Below are 20,273 nucleotides of genomic sequence, written 5' to 3' on the forward strand. Positions count from 1 at the left end.
GAAACGGTAGGCTTACCCAATGTATCCGAAACACCACTTCAAAATCCAGATTTAGAGCTGTTTATAGATGGTAGTAGGTTTGCAGATGACACAGGTAACTTCCATACAGGGTATGCAGTTGTGTCAGGATCTGAAACTCTCAAAGCAGAACCGCTTCCACCGAAACAATCTGCACAAGAAGCAGAACTAACAGCATTGATTGAAGCTCTAAAAATAGCTGAGAATCAGACAGCTAATATATACACTGATTCTAGGTATGCACATGGTATTGTGTTTGATTTTGGAGTAATCTGGAGAGCTAGAGGTTACATGACAGCGTCAGGACAACCTGTAAAACATGCTTCTCTGATCAAACAGATCTTAGAGGCTGCACAAGAAACAAAAGAAGTAGCAGTAATCAAGGTAGCTGCACATGTGAGACTCGACACTAGGGAATCTAGGGGAAATGATAGGGCTGATAAAGCAGCCAAAGCAGCAGCAGTCAAACCCTTACAACAGGTCCATACTGTAAATCCCACGGAAAATACTGAAGATAGACTGAGACAAGCACAGGAAGATGCAGGAGAAGAGGAGAGGGACAGGTGGAAAAAGGAAGGGGCAGAAGAACAAGCGGGAATTTGGAAGAAAGATGGACTAATATGTCTACCTAGAGCCTGGTACCCGATTGTAGTTGGTGGATTGCACCACCCTACGCATGTGTCTGCAAATGCAATGACACTACTGGCAAAGCAAGTCTGGTTGGCTCCAGGTTTTGGCAACTACGCAAGAGACTATTGTGCTGCATGCGCTATATGCCTGACACATAATCCCGGACAGACAGCAAAGACCCCTATAAAGCACCATGTCCGACCTCTCTACCCGTTTCAACGGTTGCAGATAGACTTTATCCAGCTGCCAAAGAGTAATGGGTATGAGTATGTGTTGGTGTGTGTGGACATGTTCTCGGGGTGGCCAGAGGCCTATCCAGTTCGGAAGGCTTCAGCTAAAAACACTGCTGTAAAGCTAGTTGCCGAACTGGTGCCCCGTTATGGTCTCCCTGAAGTGATCGAGTCAGATAGGGGTACTCATTTCACTGGAGAAATATTTCAAAATGTACTGAAAATGTTGGGTGTTGAAAGTCAGTTACACACTCCGTATCATCCTCAAAGTTCTGGTAAGGTGGAACGCATGAATGGAACTTTAAAATTAAAAATACAGAAAGCCATGGCTGAAACAGGAAAGCCTTGGACAGAATGCCTTCCACTGGCACTTTACTCAATACGCAATACCCCAAGGGGTAAGACTAAACTGTCTCCATATGAAATTTTGTTTGGCAGGACTGCCAATTTAGGATGTTATTTTCCACAGCAACTTGTGTTAAATATTGAGTCATTGACTTCTTATGTGCAAAATCTTCAGAAACAATTAACTAAGGTGCATGCACAAGTTTTTGCTTCCCTTCCAGATCCTGACAACACTGAAGGAAGTCACAAGTTGGAACCAGGTGATCAAGTCTATGTAAAAAGACACACCAGAAAGGCTCTTGAACCAAGATTTGACGGACCCTTCCAAGTCCTATTGACAACACCTACATCAGTCAAGCTTGAAGGAAAAGCATCATGGATACACGCAAGTCATTGCAAAAAAGCAGTATAAGACTCATGATATTGATGTTAATAATGTTAACCTCAACGGAGACATGGGAAAGACTGAATTCTCTAGCCCCTTTTAACAATAGATTCGTGCAACATCATAGAAAATTAGTGCATGACTTGTTAAATAATACGCAACCCCTGGCAGATTGTTGGATCTGTACCCATTCACCAGTATCAGCCACAAGTATACCTTTTCTAGCAGTTCCCGTGTCAGCTGAAGAGATATTCGCTTGGCCTAATTGTTCAGACAACCTGGCCAACAACCAATCTGGCAACACTAGACTATGGAATACTACAATCGCTATACCAATTGTGGGATGGGTAGAATTTCCTTGGTGGCAAGATAATCTCTCAGGAAGTAGTTCACTTCTACAATATTTGGCCTATAAGGGTGGGGCCTGGGTACCTAGGAATAAGACTGGATTAACTGAGTTAGGACAGGTCCCCACTGAAAATCTACAGCTCAGTTTCAGTACAACCACCCCTTCCTCTGATGCTTTCAAACCTACAGTATTGGAAAGATACATACATAATAGAAAATGGGAACATTCTGAGTTGTTCCCCCAAGGTGATGCAGACAGTTGTACAAGCAAGCCAGGGAACCTGGTTTGTAATGAATCCAATGAGTATGTCAACGGAATGCATGTATGTGGGAATCCCGCAGCCGGGTACTGTAGCCCCTTGGGACAAAAACCCTCTTGGTGTATGCTTCAGAATGTATCTAGTTTTGTGGATTTGGCTCACAGATTGGTATTGCAGCACTCAGCTTTGTGGGATCTGCCTGAGGGTACATTTTGGATATGCGGAGAAGGAGCATATAAATGGCTTCCCGTAGGTATAAAGGGTACTTGTACATTGGGACGCCTAACCCCGGCTACTTTCATAATTTCAAATAAACAAGTGAATATGCAAGCCGTGCCCAAGCACACACTGTACAAAAGAGCTGCAGATAACTCACCACGTCCCTCGGGGAGGCCGCATATAGTACAAATGGGAATTCCCAACAAAATTGCTAGTACCATTTTTATTTATCCTATGTTAACACAAATGTGGGATAAATTAGTTAGAGCCACAGATTATCTAGATGATCAGATTTGGGACATATTGGACATATTAAATACCAGTATAGCTGTACAGAATCAGCTTATAATAGTCACTAACCAACATACCCTGGTATTGGATTACCTAACTGCCTCACAAGGGGGTATGTGTCAAATCATCGGACCCACCTGCTGTCATTATATAGACCCTAATAGTACTATGAGTATGATATTTAAATTAAAAGACGTACAACGACTCAGGGATCAGTATGACAAAGACAATGACCAAAATAAGGATAGCTGGTGGTCAGATACCTTTTCTTTTCTTAACCCGGCCAATTGGTTCAGAGGGATCGGTGGGTGGGTTACCGGAATTATGCAAAGCCTAATACATATAGTTATTGTTATTGTAATTATATATGTATTGTTCAAGGTTGTACTCAAGGGTATCTCGGTATGCACAAATAAATTTTGTGTAATTGATACGAGAATATAAAGTTTTTATATGTTATCCGATCGTCATATTAATCCTTGTCATTTTTTATGCTTGAATTTGTAATGTTTTAGTATACTGCCGTATAAAGAAGAGAATGCACAGACTTCATGCAAGAATTTATGATAGATTATAAAAGAATATGTCAAAGGGGGGAATTGTGGAGACCAGACTGAACCAAAGAATCCATCTTGTCTTCCTCCTGAGAAATCTGCTTCTAAACAGCAAACTTGACATTTCCTTTTATGGAAGTAATCACGCGCGCATTCCTTCTTGTTATCATAGTCCTTCACCCACATACCATATATTGTAACATTTCACTAATATAGACTTGTTTTGTAAGAGATTGTGAAATATGTGCGCATGTCTGTAAATGCCTAACTTTTTACTATATAAAGAAGGGACAGCACCCAGTGAGGCAGGCGTGCTCCGGGGCTACCCCTGTTTATGACCACACAACCTTTGTGCTGCGTGTCATTTACTTGGATCCCTACATCCAGGAAGCCAGGGACGGAAAAGGACTCAACAGTGGGCAAGTTATCGGACAACCCCACTTCCTTCACCTCGCTCCCAACACCCCAATCTATAAACACCCGGGCCATCGGTAAGAGACAACGGATGCCCCCAATCCCGGTGACAGCCAGGGTTTCCCCTGGAATAATCTCTTCAGGGGCCGCCAGTTCGGATGAGGGTTCATTCAGCCCCGGTGTCCTTGAGGCCTCTAGCGACATGGCCCCCACGGTGACGTGCTGCACGTTGTCACACACCCTCCCAGATGCCCCACCCACCAAAAGAACTGCTGCATTAGGCCCTGGGGCCTTGGCTGGGGGTTCTTCTGCTTCTCTGGATAGTGGATGCTGATATGACCAGTCCTATTGCAGGAAAAACATTGGCGGGAGTCGGTGGTAGTTCTGATGCCGTTGGCAACAGGGACAGGGCCTCTGGTGAGTCGGCTGGCAGGGGTACTGAGGTTGGTTGCAGGCTTACCCCCTCCTCTCCAGCTGGCAGTGACTGGCTTCCGGACTTCCGATTTATGGTTGGCCTCATAGGCATCGGCAATCTGCGCTACTTTCGTCACGTCTTTGGGTTCTCTGTCCATCACGAACTGTCGCACCTCAGCTGGGCAAAGATGTAAGAACTGGTCTTTGATCATCAGGTCTCGCAGCTGTGCAACGGTGGTCACTGACAGTCCTTGGGTCCACTGGTCAAAGTGGGTCCCGAGTCCATGCGCCACATCGCTGTAACTGTCGTGTGGGCCACGTTGGAGGTTCCGGAACTTTCTATGGTAAACCTCAGGTGTAAGCTGGTACTTTGTTATCAAGGCCTGCCTGATGGCCTCATAGTCATCATCTTGGTTTGGCGGGAGAGAAGCAAACACCTCCAGAGCTTTGCCTCTTAGCCCTGGGGTCAGGTATGGGGCCCATTGGTTCCCAGGCAGCCGGTACTGTCTGCAGGCTTTCTCAAATGCCCACAGAAAAGTGTCCAAGTCCCCGTCCTTTCACATCACAGGAAAGTGCTCTGGCTGGGGTTTTGGGGTCTGAGCGCTGTTGGGCTCGCCGCTGGACTGGGATGACCTCGGCCCCTGGAGTCGGGCTAAAGGTACCGTCACACTAAGCGACGCTGCAGCGATACCGACAACGATGTCGATCGTTGCAGCGTCGCTGTTTGGTCGCTGGAGAGTTGTCACACAGATAGCTCTCCAGCGACCAACGATCCTGAAGTCCCCGGGTAACCAGGGTAAACATCGGGTTACTAAGCGCAGGGCCACGCTTAGTAACCCGATGTTTACCTTGGTTACCATTGTAAATGTAAAAAAACAAACACTACATACTTACATTCCCGGTGTCTGGTCATGTCCCTCGCCTTCAGCTTCCAGAACTGACTGAGCGCCGGCCGTAAAGTACAGCGGTGACGTCACCGCTGTGCTCTGCTTTACGGCTGACCGGCGCTCACCAGTCAGTGCGGGGCCTGATCGTTGGTCGCTGTCACACAGAACGATTTAGTTAACGATATCGTTGCTACGTCACAAAAAGCAACGATATCGTTAACGATATCGTTCAGTGTGATGGTACCTTAACTCCAGCTGGTACTCCCGCTCCGCTTGCTGCTCTCTGCCTCCTGCTGGGCTCTCTCCGCCTCTTGGAATCGCAGGACCAGCTGCAGACTTCTCTCTGTGTCATCTGCGGAGCATTGTTGCAAAGCCAGCTGCAGGCAGCGGTCCACGCTACCCTGGTTGCAAGTAGGGTCAGCCTGCACTGGTTGGACCTATGCAGCAGCACCCTCTGCCCTGGTGCTCGCTTCTTCGCCCACTGGGTCAGCTTCAAATTGCACAACTTCCGTGACCATTTGGACCTTGGTTTTGCCATGGGGGTCCAGGCCGTGGTACGTGCATATTCCAACACGAATGTCCTTATTCTGCTGGGTGTACCAGCGCTCTACTTTTGCGGCCATTATTGCCAAATAAAAGATAGGATAGAAAGACGAAGAGAAGGGTAGGAGGTAATCGAAAGTACACACAGTATTGTCTCTGGACTATTAAAGACTGAGTTCGTTCTCCAAAACTCTTTTGCACAGAGTCCTTGCAAGAACTGTGCAAGTTTCTAGTGAAAGGAATGATTGCTCAAACCCGATCACTAATGCTTTATTATCCCACCGCGCTGCCACCAATATGTCACGAATCACAGGGAGGATAACTTTATCATCCCACCCCGCTGACACCAATATGTCATTAACCTTGGTTGTTTGGTTGCCCTCCAGTTCTTTTCTGAAGGGGATTTATCTATATCCCTCTTCCCAGTTCTGGTTTGGAACTTGCAGCTCTCTGGCGTCCCCCTTACCCTCAGGTCAGACAGGGTACTGCACCTAGGATAATTAGTCGCCAGAAAGGCTGCCTTACTATGTACTGGCTAATGGGTACACTGCAGTGAGGGCGATATAACTACTCCCACTCAGGCGGTAACAATCAACGTCGTCCGTCGCTACCAGGTTTCCCAAAGGCGCAGGACAAATCCGCTGCCACAGCTGTATAGCAGGGGCAAGGAAAGGGGAGTGAAATCGCAGCATGTGTCTGGAACCATGGACCTTCTAGAAAATTACTCAGACCATGGCATATTTACATTATCGTGACAGCTACTGTTAACGGTGTTTAATCAACTGAAACAGAATAGTGGTGGTGGTGAGTAGTCTGGGGTTATCTGAGGGTTGGCTCTGACTGTACCGGAGCGTGTGCACGTATTCCATGTGTTGGAATCTGGAGGTGTATATGCCATACGCTCAGCGCTAATTTTCCGATTGCCGGCCTGGTGGTGCGAACAGACTGAGGCCTTCTCCGCTGATCGTCGGCCAATCATGTAATTGTCTGAATGACAGGGGGCAGCTGAGAGCTGTCCGATCCAAAGTCCACACCGGGTGGTACTCGTGACCTTCCCGACCTGTGATGTCATAGATTTGTGGGATTAAGAAAGTCCTCACAGAGAAAAAAGCAGAGATGTTTACCTGCTGAAGCCTCCAACCAAATGCACTGGCAGGGTGCAGCGAACCCGATTAATGATGGCAAAAACACAGGTGCAAAAAATACCCATGAAACAACCACTTTCAATCCAGTGTTGGCTGTTTTGTATTAGTGCACAAAGAGATAAAAGATAATAGTCTGTATGTGGCATTGTTCACACAGGCAATGCAGAGCATCTGGTTTACAGCCTATTGCTAACGCACATATATGTGGGCCGCCCAGTGCTACAAAATGCATGCTGTGCGAACAGAGGCCAACAGTTTACAGAGCCATCTTGGTCCAACTGCGCCCTGCAAGATAGAGTGCAAAAAAAAAAAACAACACATATCAATGTATGTAAGGTATTAGTTTCTATTGGGGCCTCAATACGTAAGCTGGCAACTCAAATCAAGGGTCCTTACATTTTGCCAGTCCTAACGCTAAACATAGAGTAAAAGCTCACCGACACAAAAAGAGGACTTAGAAATCCTCCAAAAAATTGAAAAAAGTCACAGAGAAAAATGCCATCATTAACCCCTTAACGACCGCCGATACGCCTTTTAACGGCGGCAGTTAAGGGTACTTAAACCACAGCTGTGGAAAAAGTAAATAGCGCCCCCCAGAGTCCGATTTTCTCCGGGGTCTCGGCTGCCGGGGGTAGCCGAGACCCCAGAGAACATGATTCGGGGTTTTTTTTACCGACCCCGCTTTTGCGATCACCGGTAATTAACCGTTTACCGGCGATCGCAAAAAAAAAAAACGATTTCCCTTTTAATTTCTCTGTCCTTCGATGTGATCGCACATCAGAGGACAGAGAAAAGGGGTCCCAGATAGCCCCCCCCCGATACTCACCTGTCTCCCCCAGTGCTCCTCGTGGCTCCCGATGGGCGCTGCCATCTTTTTCTGGCAAAAAAATGGCAGGCGCAGGCGCATGCGCAGTGCCGGCCGGCCGGCATCGGGAGGATCTTTGGGGTCTCGGCTGCCGGGGGTAGCCAATACCCCAAAGAACATGATCGGGGTTTTACCGACCTCTGTTTTGCAATCGCCGGTAATTAACCGTTTACCGGCAATCGCAAAAAAAAAAAAAAAAGCGATGTGTAATTCTCTGTCCTCTGATGTGATCGCACATGAGAGGACAGAGAAATAGGGGGATTCGGGGACCCTATTATACTCACCAGTGTCCCTGGGCCCTCCTGCGTCCTTCTCCTGCCCGCCGGCGTCTTCATCTGGAAAGAAAATGGCGGGCGCATGCGCAGTGCGCCCGCCATCTGTCGCCATCTGCCGGCCGGCAGGAGAAGAGCAGTTGGGGCTAAAATTAGGGTTAGGGTTGGGGCTAAATTTAGGGTTAGGGTTGGGGCTAAATTTAGGGTTAGGGTTGGGGCTAAATTTAGGGTTAGGGTTGGGGCTAAATTTAGGGTTAGGCTTTTTTCACACTTACGTTGGTACGGGGCCGTCACAATGCGTCGGCCTGACATACTGACGCACGTTGCGAAAATTGTGCACAACGTGGGCAGCGGATGTAGTTTTTCAACGCATCCGCTGCCCAATCTATGTCCTGGGGAGGAGGGGGCGGAGTTACGGCCACGCATGCGCAGTCGGAAATGGCGGACGCGACGTACAAAAAAAGTTACATTGAACGTTTTTTGTGCCGACGGTCCGCCAAAACACAACCAATCCAGTGCACGACGGACGCGACGTGTGGCCATCCGTCGCGATCCGTCGGCAATACAAGTCTATGGGCAAAAAACGCATCCTGCGGGCACATTTGCAGGATCCGTTTTTTGTCCAAAACGACGGATTGCGACGGATGCCAAACGACGCAAGTGTGAAAGTAGCCTTAGGGCTAGGGTTAGGGCTAAAGTTAGGGCTAGGGTTAGAGCTAAAGTTAGGGCTAGGGTTGCGGCTAAACTTAGGGTTAGAATTGGGATTAGGGTTAGGGTTTGGATTAGGGTTGGTATTAGGGTTAGGGTTGGCATTAGGGTTACGCTTGGGATTAGGGTTAGGTTTGGGATTAGGGTTAAGGTTATGGTTGGGATTAGGGGTGTATTGGGATTAGGGTTAGGTTTGAGGTTAGGGTTGAGATTAGGATTAGGGGTGTGTTGGATTTAGGATTTTGATTAGGGTTATGGTTAGGGTTGACATTAGGGTTGTTTTGGGGTAAGGGTTGTGATTATCATTAGGGTTGTGATTAGGATTATGGATCGGGTTGGAATTAGGGTTAGGGGTGTGTTGGGGTTAGGGTTGGAGCTAGAATTGGGGGGTTTCCACTGTTTAGGTACATCAGGGGGTCTCCAAACACGACAGCCAATTTTGTGCTCAAAAAGTCAAATGGTGCTCCCTCTTTTCTGAGCTTTGCCGTGCGCCCAAACAGTGGGTTACCCCCACACATCTATATAAGTTCCTTGGTGGGTCTAGTTTCCAAAATGGGGTCACTTGTGGGGGGGTTACTACTGTTTAGGTACACCAGGGCTCTGCAAACGCAACATAATGCCCACAGACCACTCTATCTAAGTCTGCATTCCAAAACGGCGCTCCTTCCCTTCCAAGCTCTGCCGTGCGCCCAAACAGTGGTTTACCCCCACATATGGGGCATCAGCGTACTCGGGATAAATTGGACAACAACATTAGTGGTCCAATTTCTCCTGTTACCCTTGTGAAAATAAAAACTTGGGGGCTACAAAATCTTTTTTTGTGGAAAAATTTTTTTTTTTTTATTTTCATGACTCTGCATTCTAAACTTCTGTGAAGCACTTGGGCATTCAAAGTTCTCACCACATATCTAGATAAGTTCCTTGGGGGGTCTAGTTTCCAAAATGGGGTCACTTGTGGGGGGTTTCTACTGTTTAGGTACACCAGGGGCTCTGCAAACGCAACATAACGCCCACAGACCATTCTATCAAAGTCTGCATTCCAAAACGGCGCTCCTTCCCTTCCGAGCTCTGTCGTGCGCCCAAACAGTGGTTTACCCCCACATATGGAACATCAGCGTACTCGGGATAAATTGGACAACAACTATTGCGGTCCAATTTCTCCTGTTAACTTTGTGAAAATAAAAACTTGGGGGCTACAATATCTTTTTTGTGGAAAAAATTTTTTTTTAATTTTCACGACTCTGCATTCTAAACTTCTGTGAAGCACTTGGGCATTCAAAGTTCTCACCACACATCTAGATAAGTTCCTTGGGGGGTCTAGTTTCCAAAATAAGGTCACTTGTGGGGGATTTCTACTGTTTAGGCACATCAGGGGCTCTGCAAACGCAACATAACGCCCACACACCATTATATCTAAGTCTGCATTCCAAAACGGCGCTCCTTCCCTTTCGAGCTCTGCCATGCACCGAAACAGTGGTTTACCCCAAATATGGGGCATCAGCATACTCGGGATAAATTTGACAATAACTTTTGGGGTCCAATTTCTCCTGTTACCCTTGTGAAAATAAAAACTTGGGGGCTACAATATCTTTTTTGTGGAAAAAAAAATATTTTTTATTTTCACGACTTTGCATTATAAACTTCTGTGAAGCACTTGGGCATTCAAAGTTCTCACCACACCTCTAGATAAGTTCCATGGGGGGTCTAGTTTCCAAAATGGTGTCACTTGTGGAGGGTTTCTACTGATTAGGCACATCAGGGGCTCTCCAAACACGACATGGCGTCCGATCTCAATTCCAGCCAATTCTACATTGAAAAAGTAAAACGGCACTCCTTCTCTTCCAAGCTCTGCGGTGCGCCCAAACAGTGGTTTACCCCCACATATTGGGTATCAGCGTACTCAGGAGAAATTGCACAACAACTTTTGTGGTCTAACTTCTGTTACCCTTGTGAAAATAAAAATTTGGGGGCAAAAAGATCATTTTTGTAGAAAAAATGTGATTTTTTATTTTCACGGCTCTACGTTATAAACTTCTGTGAAGCACCTGGGGGTTTAAAGTGCTCACCACACATCTAAATAAGTCTAAGTTCACATTAGCGTTGCGCCGCTGTTGCGTCGGCGACGCAGCGGCGACGCAGCGGCGACGCGCCCCTATGTTTAACATAGGGGACGCGTGCGTCTTTTTGGTTGCGTTTTTCGCCACGTGCGTCGTTTCCGACGCTGGCGTCGGACGCACGAAAACGCTACAAGTTGCATTTTCTGTGCGTCCGATTTTGGTCAAAAACGACGCACGCGTCGCAAAACGCGCGCGTTTTTCGATGCGTCGCGCGTTGCGTCGCCGACGCAGGGCGGCGCAACGCTAGTGTGAACGTACCCTAAGTTCCTTAAGGGGTCTAGTTTCCAAAATGGTGTCACTTGTGGGGGGTTTCTACTGATTAGGCACATCAGGGGCTCTCTAAACGTGACATGGCGTCCGATCTCAATTCCAGCCAATTCTGCATTGAAAAAGTCAAAACGGCACTCCTTCACTTCCAAGCTCTGCGGTGCGCCCAAACAGTGGTTTACCCCCACATATGGGGTATCAGCGTACTCAGGAGAAATTGCACAACAACTTTTGTGGTCTAACTTCTGTTACCCTTGTGAAAATAAAAATTTGGGGGCAAAAAGATCATTTTTGTAGAAAAAATGTGATTTTTTATTTTCACGGCTCTACGTTATAAACTTCTGTGAAGCACCTGGGGGTTTAAAGTGCTCACCACACATCTAAATAAGTTCCTTAAGGGGTCTAGTTTCCAAAATGGTGTCACTTGTGGGGGGTTTCCACTGTTTAGGCACATCAGGGGCTCTCTAAACCTGACATGGCGTACGATCTCAATTCCAGCCAATTCTGCATTGAAAAAGTCAAAACGGCGCTCCTTCACTTCCAAGCTCTGCGGTGCGCCCAAACAGTGGTTTACCCCCACATATGGGGTATTGGCGTATTCAGGAGAAATTGCACAACAAAATTTATGGTTATATTTCTGTTTTTACACATGTGAAAATAAAAAACATGGTTCTGAATTACAATGTTTGCAAAAAAAGGTTAAATGTTCATTTTTTCCTTCCACATTGTTTCAGTTCCTGTGAAGCACGTAAAGGGTTAATAAACTTCTTGAATGTGGTTTTGAGAACCTTGAGGGGTGCAGTTTTTAGAATGGTGTCACACTTGGGTATTTTCTTTCATATAGACCCCTCAAAATGACTTCAAATGTGATGTGGTCCCTAAAAAAAAATGGTGTTGTAAAAATGAGAAATTGCTGGTCAACTTTTAACCCTTATAACTCCCTAACAAAAAAAAATGTTGTTTTCAAAATTGTGCTGATGTAAAGTAGACATGTGGGAAATGTTATTTATTAACTATTTTTCGTGACATATCTCTCTGATTTAAGGGCATAAAAATACAAAGTTTGAAAATTGCAACATTTTAAAAATTTTCGCCATATTTCCGTTTTTTTTCATAAATAATCGCAAGTAATATCGAAGAAATGTTACCACTAACATGAAGTACAATATGTCACGAAAAAAACAATCTCAGAATCAGCGGGATCCATTGAAGCGTTCCAGAGTTATAACCTCATAAAGTGACAGTGGTCAGAATTGCAAAAATTGGCCCGGTCATTAAGGGGTTAATCGGGTCCACTGCACCCTGCAGAGCATTAGGTTGGAGGCTTCAGCAGGCAAACAGCTCTGCTTTTTTCTCTGTGACTTTTTTTCAATTTTTTGGAGGATTTCTAAGTCCTCTTTTTGTGTCGGTGAGTTTTGATTAAGAAAGTCCTGACAAATATTGTGGATCCCTGACAGTAAAGGTGAGTGCTGGGCTCTGCTACCTCCTCCACCGCCATAGAGAATGAATGGAACAAAGGTAGAGAATGGAGGATGGGTGAGTGCTGGGCTCTGCTCGGTCTTCGCACCACTCACAGCGGGCTCTGTTCTTGTGACTTAGGGGTCTGTGTACGCTCCCATCCCTATCAATATGTGATAACATGAGATGGGCCATCTCTACTGGTCTTTGGGAAGATGGCGGCCGCTGGTGCTTACACTAACTTATCACGAGTTTTACTCCTACAATCTCCCTGTTCTTCTCTGGAGCGCGCCTGTTGGACACGTGATGGAGAGCAACGGCGCTGATTGGCCGCATTCTCACGTGTGCTGCCCTTGGTGTTGGACTGGTAGTGTCACGGGCTGGGATGTTGAGGACGTGCAGCCACCTTCTGAGCCGCCGGTCACCGTGCGTTACGCACACCCGGGTGAGTGTCCGTCATGTCCCAAGGCAAACCACATCGTGCGCCCCCCGCTGCCACACTGCACCCCGTGTATGACATCCAGAACATGTCTCCGGGCAGCTAGGCACCAGCCTTATGTAAGAGGCAGGCAGGAACACGAGAGCACTGCACGAGGTGTTTGTGGGAAACCATCCCGATCACATTGTCCGAGGTTATATATAAGGCCCGCCCCCAAAACGTCTAAACAACCCCCACTGCCCCTCCCCGCTTATTGTTTCTTCACCTGACTCCTCCCACACACTCCTCCCGGATCCTCTCCCCCGCACACTCGTCCCGCATCCTCTCCCCCGCACACTCGTCCCGCATCCTCTCCCCCGCACACTCGCCCCGCATCCTCTCCCCCGCACACTCGCCCCGCATCCTCTCCCCCGCACACTCCTCCCGCATCCTCTCCCCCGCACACTCCTCCCGCATCCTCTCCCCCGCACACTCCTCCCGCATCCTCTCCCCCGCACACTCCTCCCGCATCCTCTCCCCCGCACACTCCTCCCGCATCCTCTCCCCCGCACACTCCTCCCGCATCCTCTCCCCCGCACACTCCTCCCGCATCCTCTCCCCCGCACACTCCTCCCGCATCCTCTCCCCCGCACACTCGCCCCGCATCCTCTCCCCCGCACACTCCTCCCGCATCCTCTCCCCCGCACACTCCTCCCGCATCCTCTCCCCCGCACACTCCTCCCGCATCCTCTCCCCCGCACACTCCTCCCGCATCCTCTCCCCCGCACACTCCTCCCGCATCCTCTCCCCCGCACACTCCTCCCGCATCCTCTCCCCCGCACACTCCTCCCGCATCCTCTCCCCCGCACACTCCTCCCGCATCCTCTCCCCCGCACACTCGCCCCGCATCCTCTCCCCCGCACACTCGCCCCGCATCCTCTCCCCCGCACACTCGCCCCGCATCCTCTCCCCCGCACACTCCTCCCGCATCCTCTCCCCCGCACACTCCTCCCGCATCCTCTCCCCCGCACACTCGTCCCGCATCCTCTCCCCCGCACACTCGTCCCGCATCCTCTCCCCCGCACACTCGTCCCGCATCCTCTCCCCCGCACACTCGTCCCGCATCCTCTCCCCCGCACACTCGTCCCGCATCCTCTCCCCCGCACACTCGTCCCGCATCCTCTCCCCCGCACACTCGCCCCGCATCCTCTCCCCCGCACACTCGCCCCGCATCCTCTCCCCCGCACACTCGCCCCGCATCCTCTCCCCCGCACACTCGCCCCGCATCCTCTCCCCCGCACACTCGCCCCGCATCCTCTCCCCCGCACACTCCTCCCGCATCCTCTCCCCCGCACACTCCTCCCGCATCCTCTCCCCCGCACACTCCTCCCGCATCCTCTCCCCCGCACACTCCTCCCGCATCCTCTCCCCCGCACACTCCTCCCGCATCCTCTCCCCCGCACACTCCTCCCGCATCCTCTCCCCCGCACACTCCTCCCGCATCCTCTCCCCCGCACACTCCTCCCGCATCCTCTCCCCCGCACACTCCTCCCGCATCCTCTCCCCCGCACACTCGTCCCGCATCCTCTCCCCCGCACACTCGTCCCGCATCCTCTCCCCCGCACACTCGTCCCGCATCCTCTCCCCCGCACACTCGTCCCGCATCCTCTCCCCCGCACACTCGTCCCGCATCCTCTCCCCCGCACACTCGTCCCGCATCCTCTCCCCCGCACACTCGTCCCGCATCCTCTCCCCCGCACACTCGTCCCGCATCCTCTCCCCCGCACACTCGTCCCGCATCCTCTCCCCCGCACACTCGTCCCGCATCCTCTCCCCCGCACACTCGTCCCGCATCCTCTCCCCCGCACACTCGTCCCGCATCCTCTCCCCCGCACACTCGTCCCGCATCCTCTCCCCCGCACACTCCTCCCGCATCCTCTCCCCCGCACACTCCTCCCGCATCCTCTCCCCCGCACACTCCTCCCGCATCCTCTCCCCCGCACACTCCTCCCGCATCCTCTCCGCCGCACACTCCTCCCGCATCCTCTCCCCCGCACACTCCTCCCGCATCCTCTCCCCCGCACACTCCTCCCGCATCCTCTCCCCCGCACACTCCTCCCGCATCCTCTCCCCCGCACACTCCTCCCGCATCCTCTCCCCCGCACACTCCTCCCGCATCCTCTCCCCCGCACACTCCTCCCGCATCCTCTCCCCCGCACACTCCTCCCGCATCCTCTCCCCCGCACACTCGTCCCGCATCCTCTCCCCCGCACACTCGTCCCGCATCCTCTCCCCCGCACACTCGTCCCGCATCCTCTCCCCCGCACACTCGCCCCGCATCCTCTCCCCCGCACACTCGCCCCGCATCCTCTCCCCCGCACACTCGCCCCGCATCCTCTCCCCCGCACACTCGCCCCGCATCCTCTCCCCCGCACACTCGTCCCGCATCCTCTCCCCCGCACACTCGTCCCGCATCCTCTCCCCCGCACACTCGTCCCGCATCCTCTCCCCCGCACACTCCTCCCGCATCCTCTCCCCCGCACACTCCTCCCGCATCCTCTCCCCCGCACACTCCTCCCGCATCCTCTCCCCCGCACACTCCTCCCGCATCCTCTCCCCCGCACACTCCTCCCGCATCCTCTCCCCCGCACACTCGTCCCGCATCCTCTCCCCCGCACACTCGTCCCGCATCCTCTCCCCCGCACACTCGCCCCGCATCCTCTCCCCCGCACACTCCTCCCGCATCCTCTCCCCCGCACACTCCTCCCGCATCCTTTCCCCCGCACACTCCTCCCGCATCCTCTCCCCCGCACACTCCTCCCGCATCCTCTCCCCCGCACACTCGTCCCGCATCCTCTCCCCCGCACACTCGTCCCGCATCCTCTCCCCCGCACACTCGTCCCGCATCCTCTCCCCCGCACACTCGTCCCGCATCCTCTCCCCCGCACACTCGTCCCGCATCCTCTCCCCCGCACACTCGTCCCGCATCCTCTCCCCCGCACACTCGTCCCGCATCCTCTCCCCCGCACACTCCTCCCGCATCCTCTCCCCCGCACACTCGTCCCGCATCCTCTCCCCCGCACACTCGTCCCGCATCCTCTCCCCCGCACACTCGTCCCGCATCCTCTCCCCCGCACACTCGTCCCGCATCCTCTCCCCCGCACACTCGTCCCGCATCCTCTCCCCCGCACACTCGTCCCGCATCCTCTCCCCCGCACACTCGTCCCGCATCCTCTCCCCCGCACACTCGTCCCGCATCCTCCTCCCGCGCACACTCGTCCCGCATCCTCTCCCCCGCACACTCCTCCCGCATCCTCTCCCCCGCACACTCGTCCCGCATCCTCTCCCCCGCACACTCGTCCCGCATCCTCTCCCCCGCACACTCCTCCCGCATCCTCTCCCCCGCACACTCCTCCCGCATCCTCTCCCCCGCACACTCCTCCCGCATCCTCTCCCCCGCACACTCCTCCCGCATCCTCTCCCCCGCACACTCCTCCCGCATCCTCTCCCCCGCACACTCCTCCCGCATCCTCTCCCCCGCACACTCATCCCGCATCTAGTGATGGGACTTCGGGGTTTTTTTTGGGAATCGGCTCTTTCGGCTCGGCTCAGCAAGAAGAGCCGGCTCTTTCGGCTCTTGAATCGGCTCTTCAGTAATCTCACCAAAATAATGACACAAAACCTTCTAGTTAACAGATTAATATTGTTTATATTATTTTTCATTATAAGAACATCAAACAAATGCAAAAAATGTGCAAAACAGCAGTATAACTTAACAGTGAAACATTTTTAGAAGGTCATTAGGACAAATTGGCATTAAGAAACACTAAGTGCCTCAGTTTGGACGGGCTGATCCGGTTTCTTCTCTCTGTGATTATCTGCCCTGTTTTGGAGAAAATTCTCTCTGAAGGGACTGATGTTGCTACTGAACACAGGGCAGGATGCCAATAAAGGCTTCTTTCACACTAGCGTCGGGCTCGGCCCGACGCACTGCGACGGGCCGAGGTTACCGACGCTAGCGTTGTCTCCACCGCACAACAGGTGCAGCGGATGCTACTTTTCAGCACATCCGCTGCCCCATTGTGAGGTGCGGGGAGGTGGGGGCGGAGTTCTGGCCACGCATGCGCGGTCGGAAAGATGATCCGTCAGCTGCAAAAAACGTTACATGGAACGTTTTTTGCGGCCGACGGTCCGCCACAACACGGCGCAACCGTCGCGCGACGGTTGTGACGTGTGGCAATCCGTCGCGTAATGTTAGTCAATGGAGAAAAAACGCATCCTGCAAACACTTTTGCAGGATGCGTTTTTTCTGCAAAAGACGCATTGTGATGGATTGCAGTTAATGCTAGTGTGAAAGTAGCCAAAGATGTAAGAAGACAGTGCATGAGGACAAGTGAAACTTGAGCTGTGACTGGCTGCTCTGTGGTCACATGTTCTGCCTTCATTTACATCCTGCTTCTGTATTGGCCGGGTGAATGAGATAACACTGTGCGCTGCTGGGGACTCCTCTCCTACAGGACTTTCAGCAGCAGCTTTCCTCTCTCCCCCTCCAGCACACAGTCTCTCCTGGCTCCTCTCCTCCCCCTCCACCACCAGGCTGACGTCAGCAGCACAGGGAAGGGAGGAGAGCAGAGAGCCACTAGATAACAAGCGGCTCACTGATAGGTGCCGGCTCATATCGTTCACAGTGAAGAGCCCGCATCCTCTCCCCCGCACACTCGTCCCGCATCCTCTCCCCCGCACACTCGTCCCGCATCCTCTCCCCCGCACACTCGTCCCGCATCCTCTCCCCCGCACACTCGTCCCGCATCCTCTCCCCCGCACACTCGTCCCGCATCCTCTCCCCCGCACACTCGTCCCGCATCCTCTCCCCCGCACACTCGTCCCGCATCCTCTCCCCCGCACACTCGTCCCGCATCCTCTCCCCCGCACACTCGTCCCGCATCCTCTCCCCCGCACACTCGTCCCGCATCCTCTCCCCCGCACACTCGTCCCGCATCCTCTCCCCCGCACACTCGTCCCGCATCCTCTCCCCCGCACACTCGTCCCGCATCCTCTCCCCCGCACACTCGTCCCGCATCCTCTCCCCCGCACACTCGTCCCGCATCCTCTCCCCCGCACACTCGTCCCGCATCCTCTCCCCCGCACACTCGTCCCGCATCCTCTCCCCCGCACACTCGTCCCGCATCCTCTCCCCCGCACACTCGTCCCGCATCCTCTCCCCCGCACACTCGTCCCGCATCCTCTCCCCCGCACACTCGTCCCGCATCCTCTCCCCCGCACACTCGTCCCGCATCCTCTCCCCCGCACACTCGTCCCGCATCCTCCTCCCCCGCACACTCGTCCCGCATCCTCCTCCCCCGCACACTCCTCCCGCGCACACTCCTCCCGCATCCTGTCCCCCACACACTCCTCCCGCATCCTGTCCCCCGCACTCTCTTCCCGCTTCCTCTCCCCCGCACACTCCTCCCGCATCCTCTCCCCCGCACACTCCTCCCGCATCCTCTCCACCGCACACTCCTCCCGCATCCTCTCCCCCGCACACTCCTCCCGCATCCTCTCCCCCGCACACTCCTCCCGCACCCTCCCACGCACACTCCTCCCACACACTCCCGCATACTCCCCCGCACACTCCTCCCGCATACTCCCCCGCACATTTCTCTCCTGCACACACCCTCATCCTCTTGTCCACTCCCCCCGCATCTTCCTGTCCACTCCCCCCGCATCTTCCTGTCCACTCCCCCCGCATCTTCCTGTCCACTCCCCCCGCATCTTCCTGTCCACTCCCCCCGCATCTTCCTGTCCACTCCTCCCGCATCTTCCTGTCCACTCCTCCCGCATCTTCCTGTCCACTCCTCCCGCATCTTCCTGTCCACTCCTCCCACATCTTCCTGTCCACTCCTCCCACATCTTCCTGTCCACTCCTCTCACATCCTCCTGTCCACTCCTCCCTCTCACACTCCTCCCGCATCCTCCCCCGCATACTCCCTCTTTCATCCTCCCCCTCACACTCCCCCGCATCCTCCTTTCCACTCCCACATCTTTCTCTCGCACGCTGTCCCACCCCCGACCACTCCTCCCACATCTTTCTCCCGGACGCTGTCCCGCCCCTGACCACTCCTCCCACATCTTTCTCCCGCACGCTGTCCCTCCCCTGACCACTCCTCCCACATCTTTCTCCTGGTCGCTGTCCCACCCCTGACCACTCCTCCCACATATTTCCCCTGCACGCTGACCCTCCCCTGACCACTCCCACATCTTTCTCTCGCACGCTGTCCCACCCCCGACCACTCCTCCCACCTCTTTCTCCCAGACGCTGTCCCTCCCCCGACCACTCCTCCCACATCTTTCTCCCAGACGCTGTCCCTCCCCTGACCACTCCTCCCACATCTTTCTCCCGCACGCTGTCCCTCCCCTGACCACTCCTCCCACATCTTTCTCCTGGACGCTGTCCCACCCCTGACCACTCCTCCCACATATTTCCCCCGCACGCTGACCCTCCCCTGACCACTCCCACATCTTTCTCTCGCATGCTGTCCCACCCCCGACCACTCTTCCCACATCTTTCTCCCGCACGCTGTCCCTCTCCCGACCACTCCTCCCCCGCACACTCCTCCCACATCCTCTCTCCCGCATCCTCTCCCCCGCACACTCCTCCCGCATCCTCTCCCCCGCACACTCCTCCCGCATCCTCTCCCCCGCACACTCCTCCCGCATCCTCTCCCCCGCACACTCCTCCCGCATCCTCTCCCCCGCACACTCCTCCCGCATCCTCTCCCCCGCACACTCCTCCCGCATCCTCTCCCCCGCACACTCCTCCCGCATCCTCTCCCCCGCACACTCCTCCCGCATCCTCTCCCCCGCACACTCCTCCCGCATCCTCTCCCCCGCACACTCCTCCCGCATCCTCTCCCCCGCATCCTCTCCCCCGCACACTCCTCCCGCATCCTCTCCCCCGCACACTCCTCCCGCATCCTCTCCCCCGCACACTCCTCCCGCATCCTCTCCCCCGCACACTCCTCCCGCATCCTCTCCCCCGCACACTCCTCCCGCATCCTCTCCCCCGCACACTCCTCCCGCATCCTCTCCCCCGCACACTCCTCCCGCATCCTCTCCCCCGCACACTCCTCCCGCATCCTCTCCCCCGCACACTCCTCCCGCATCCTCTCCCCCGCACACTCCTCCCGCATCTCCCCCGCACACTCCTCCCGCATCCTCTCCCCCGCACACTCCTCCCGCATCCTCTCCCCCGCACACTCCTCCCGCATCCTCTCCCCCGCACACTCCTCCCGCATCCTCTCCCCCGCACACTCCTCCCGCATCCTCTCCCCCGCACACTCCTCCCGCATCCTCTCCCCCGCACACTCCTCCCGCATCCTCTCCCCCGCACACTCCTCCCGCATCCTCTCCCCCGCACACTCCTCCCGCATCCTCTCCCCCGCACACTCCTCCCGCATCCTCTCCCCCGCACACTCCTCCCGCATC

The 20,273-nt window shown here is 53.6% G+C and overlaps 1 protein-coding gene across 2 annotated transcripts in view; it reads left to right on the top strand.

Annotated features, from left to right (window-relative positions):
* The first annotated feature begins 12,677 nt into the window (after positions 1 to 12,677).
* Positions 12,678 to 20,273, top strand: part of MRPL9 (mitochondrial ribosomal protein L9) — a 68,263-nt gene continuing 60,667 nt past the window's right edge. For both annotated transcript variants that reach the window (XM_069768278.1, XM_069768287.1), the window contains exon 1: positions 12,678 to 12,815. In XM_069768278.1, the coding sequence (XP_069624379.1) occupies positions 12,756 to 12,815 (60 nt within the window). In that variant the 5' untranslated portion in view covers positions 12,678 to 12,755. The remainder of the gene's footprint in view (positions 12,816 to 20,273) is intronic.

This window comes from Ranitomeya imitator, chromosome 1, assembly GCF_032444005.1.
Source record: "Ranitomeya imitator isolate aRanImi1 chromosome 1, aRanImi1.pri, whole genome shotgun sequence".
Lineage (NCBI taxonomy): Eukaryota > Metazoa > Chordata > Amphibia > Anura > Dendrobatidae > Ranitomeya > Ranitomeya imitator.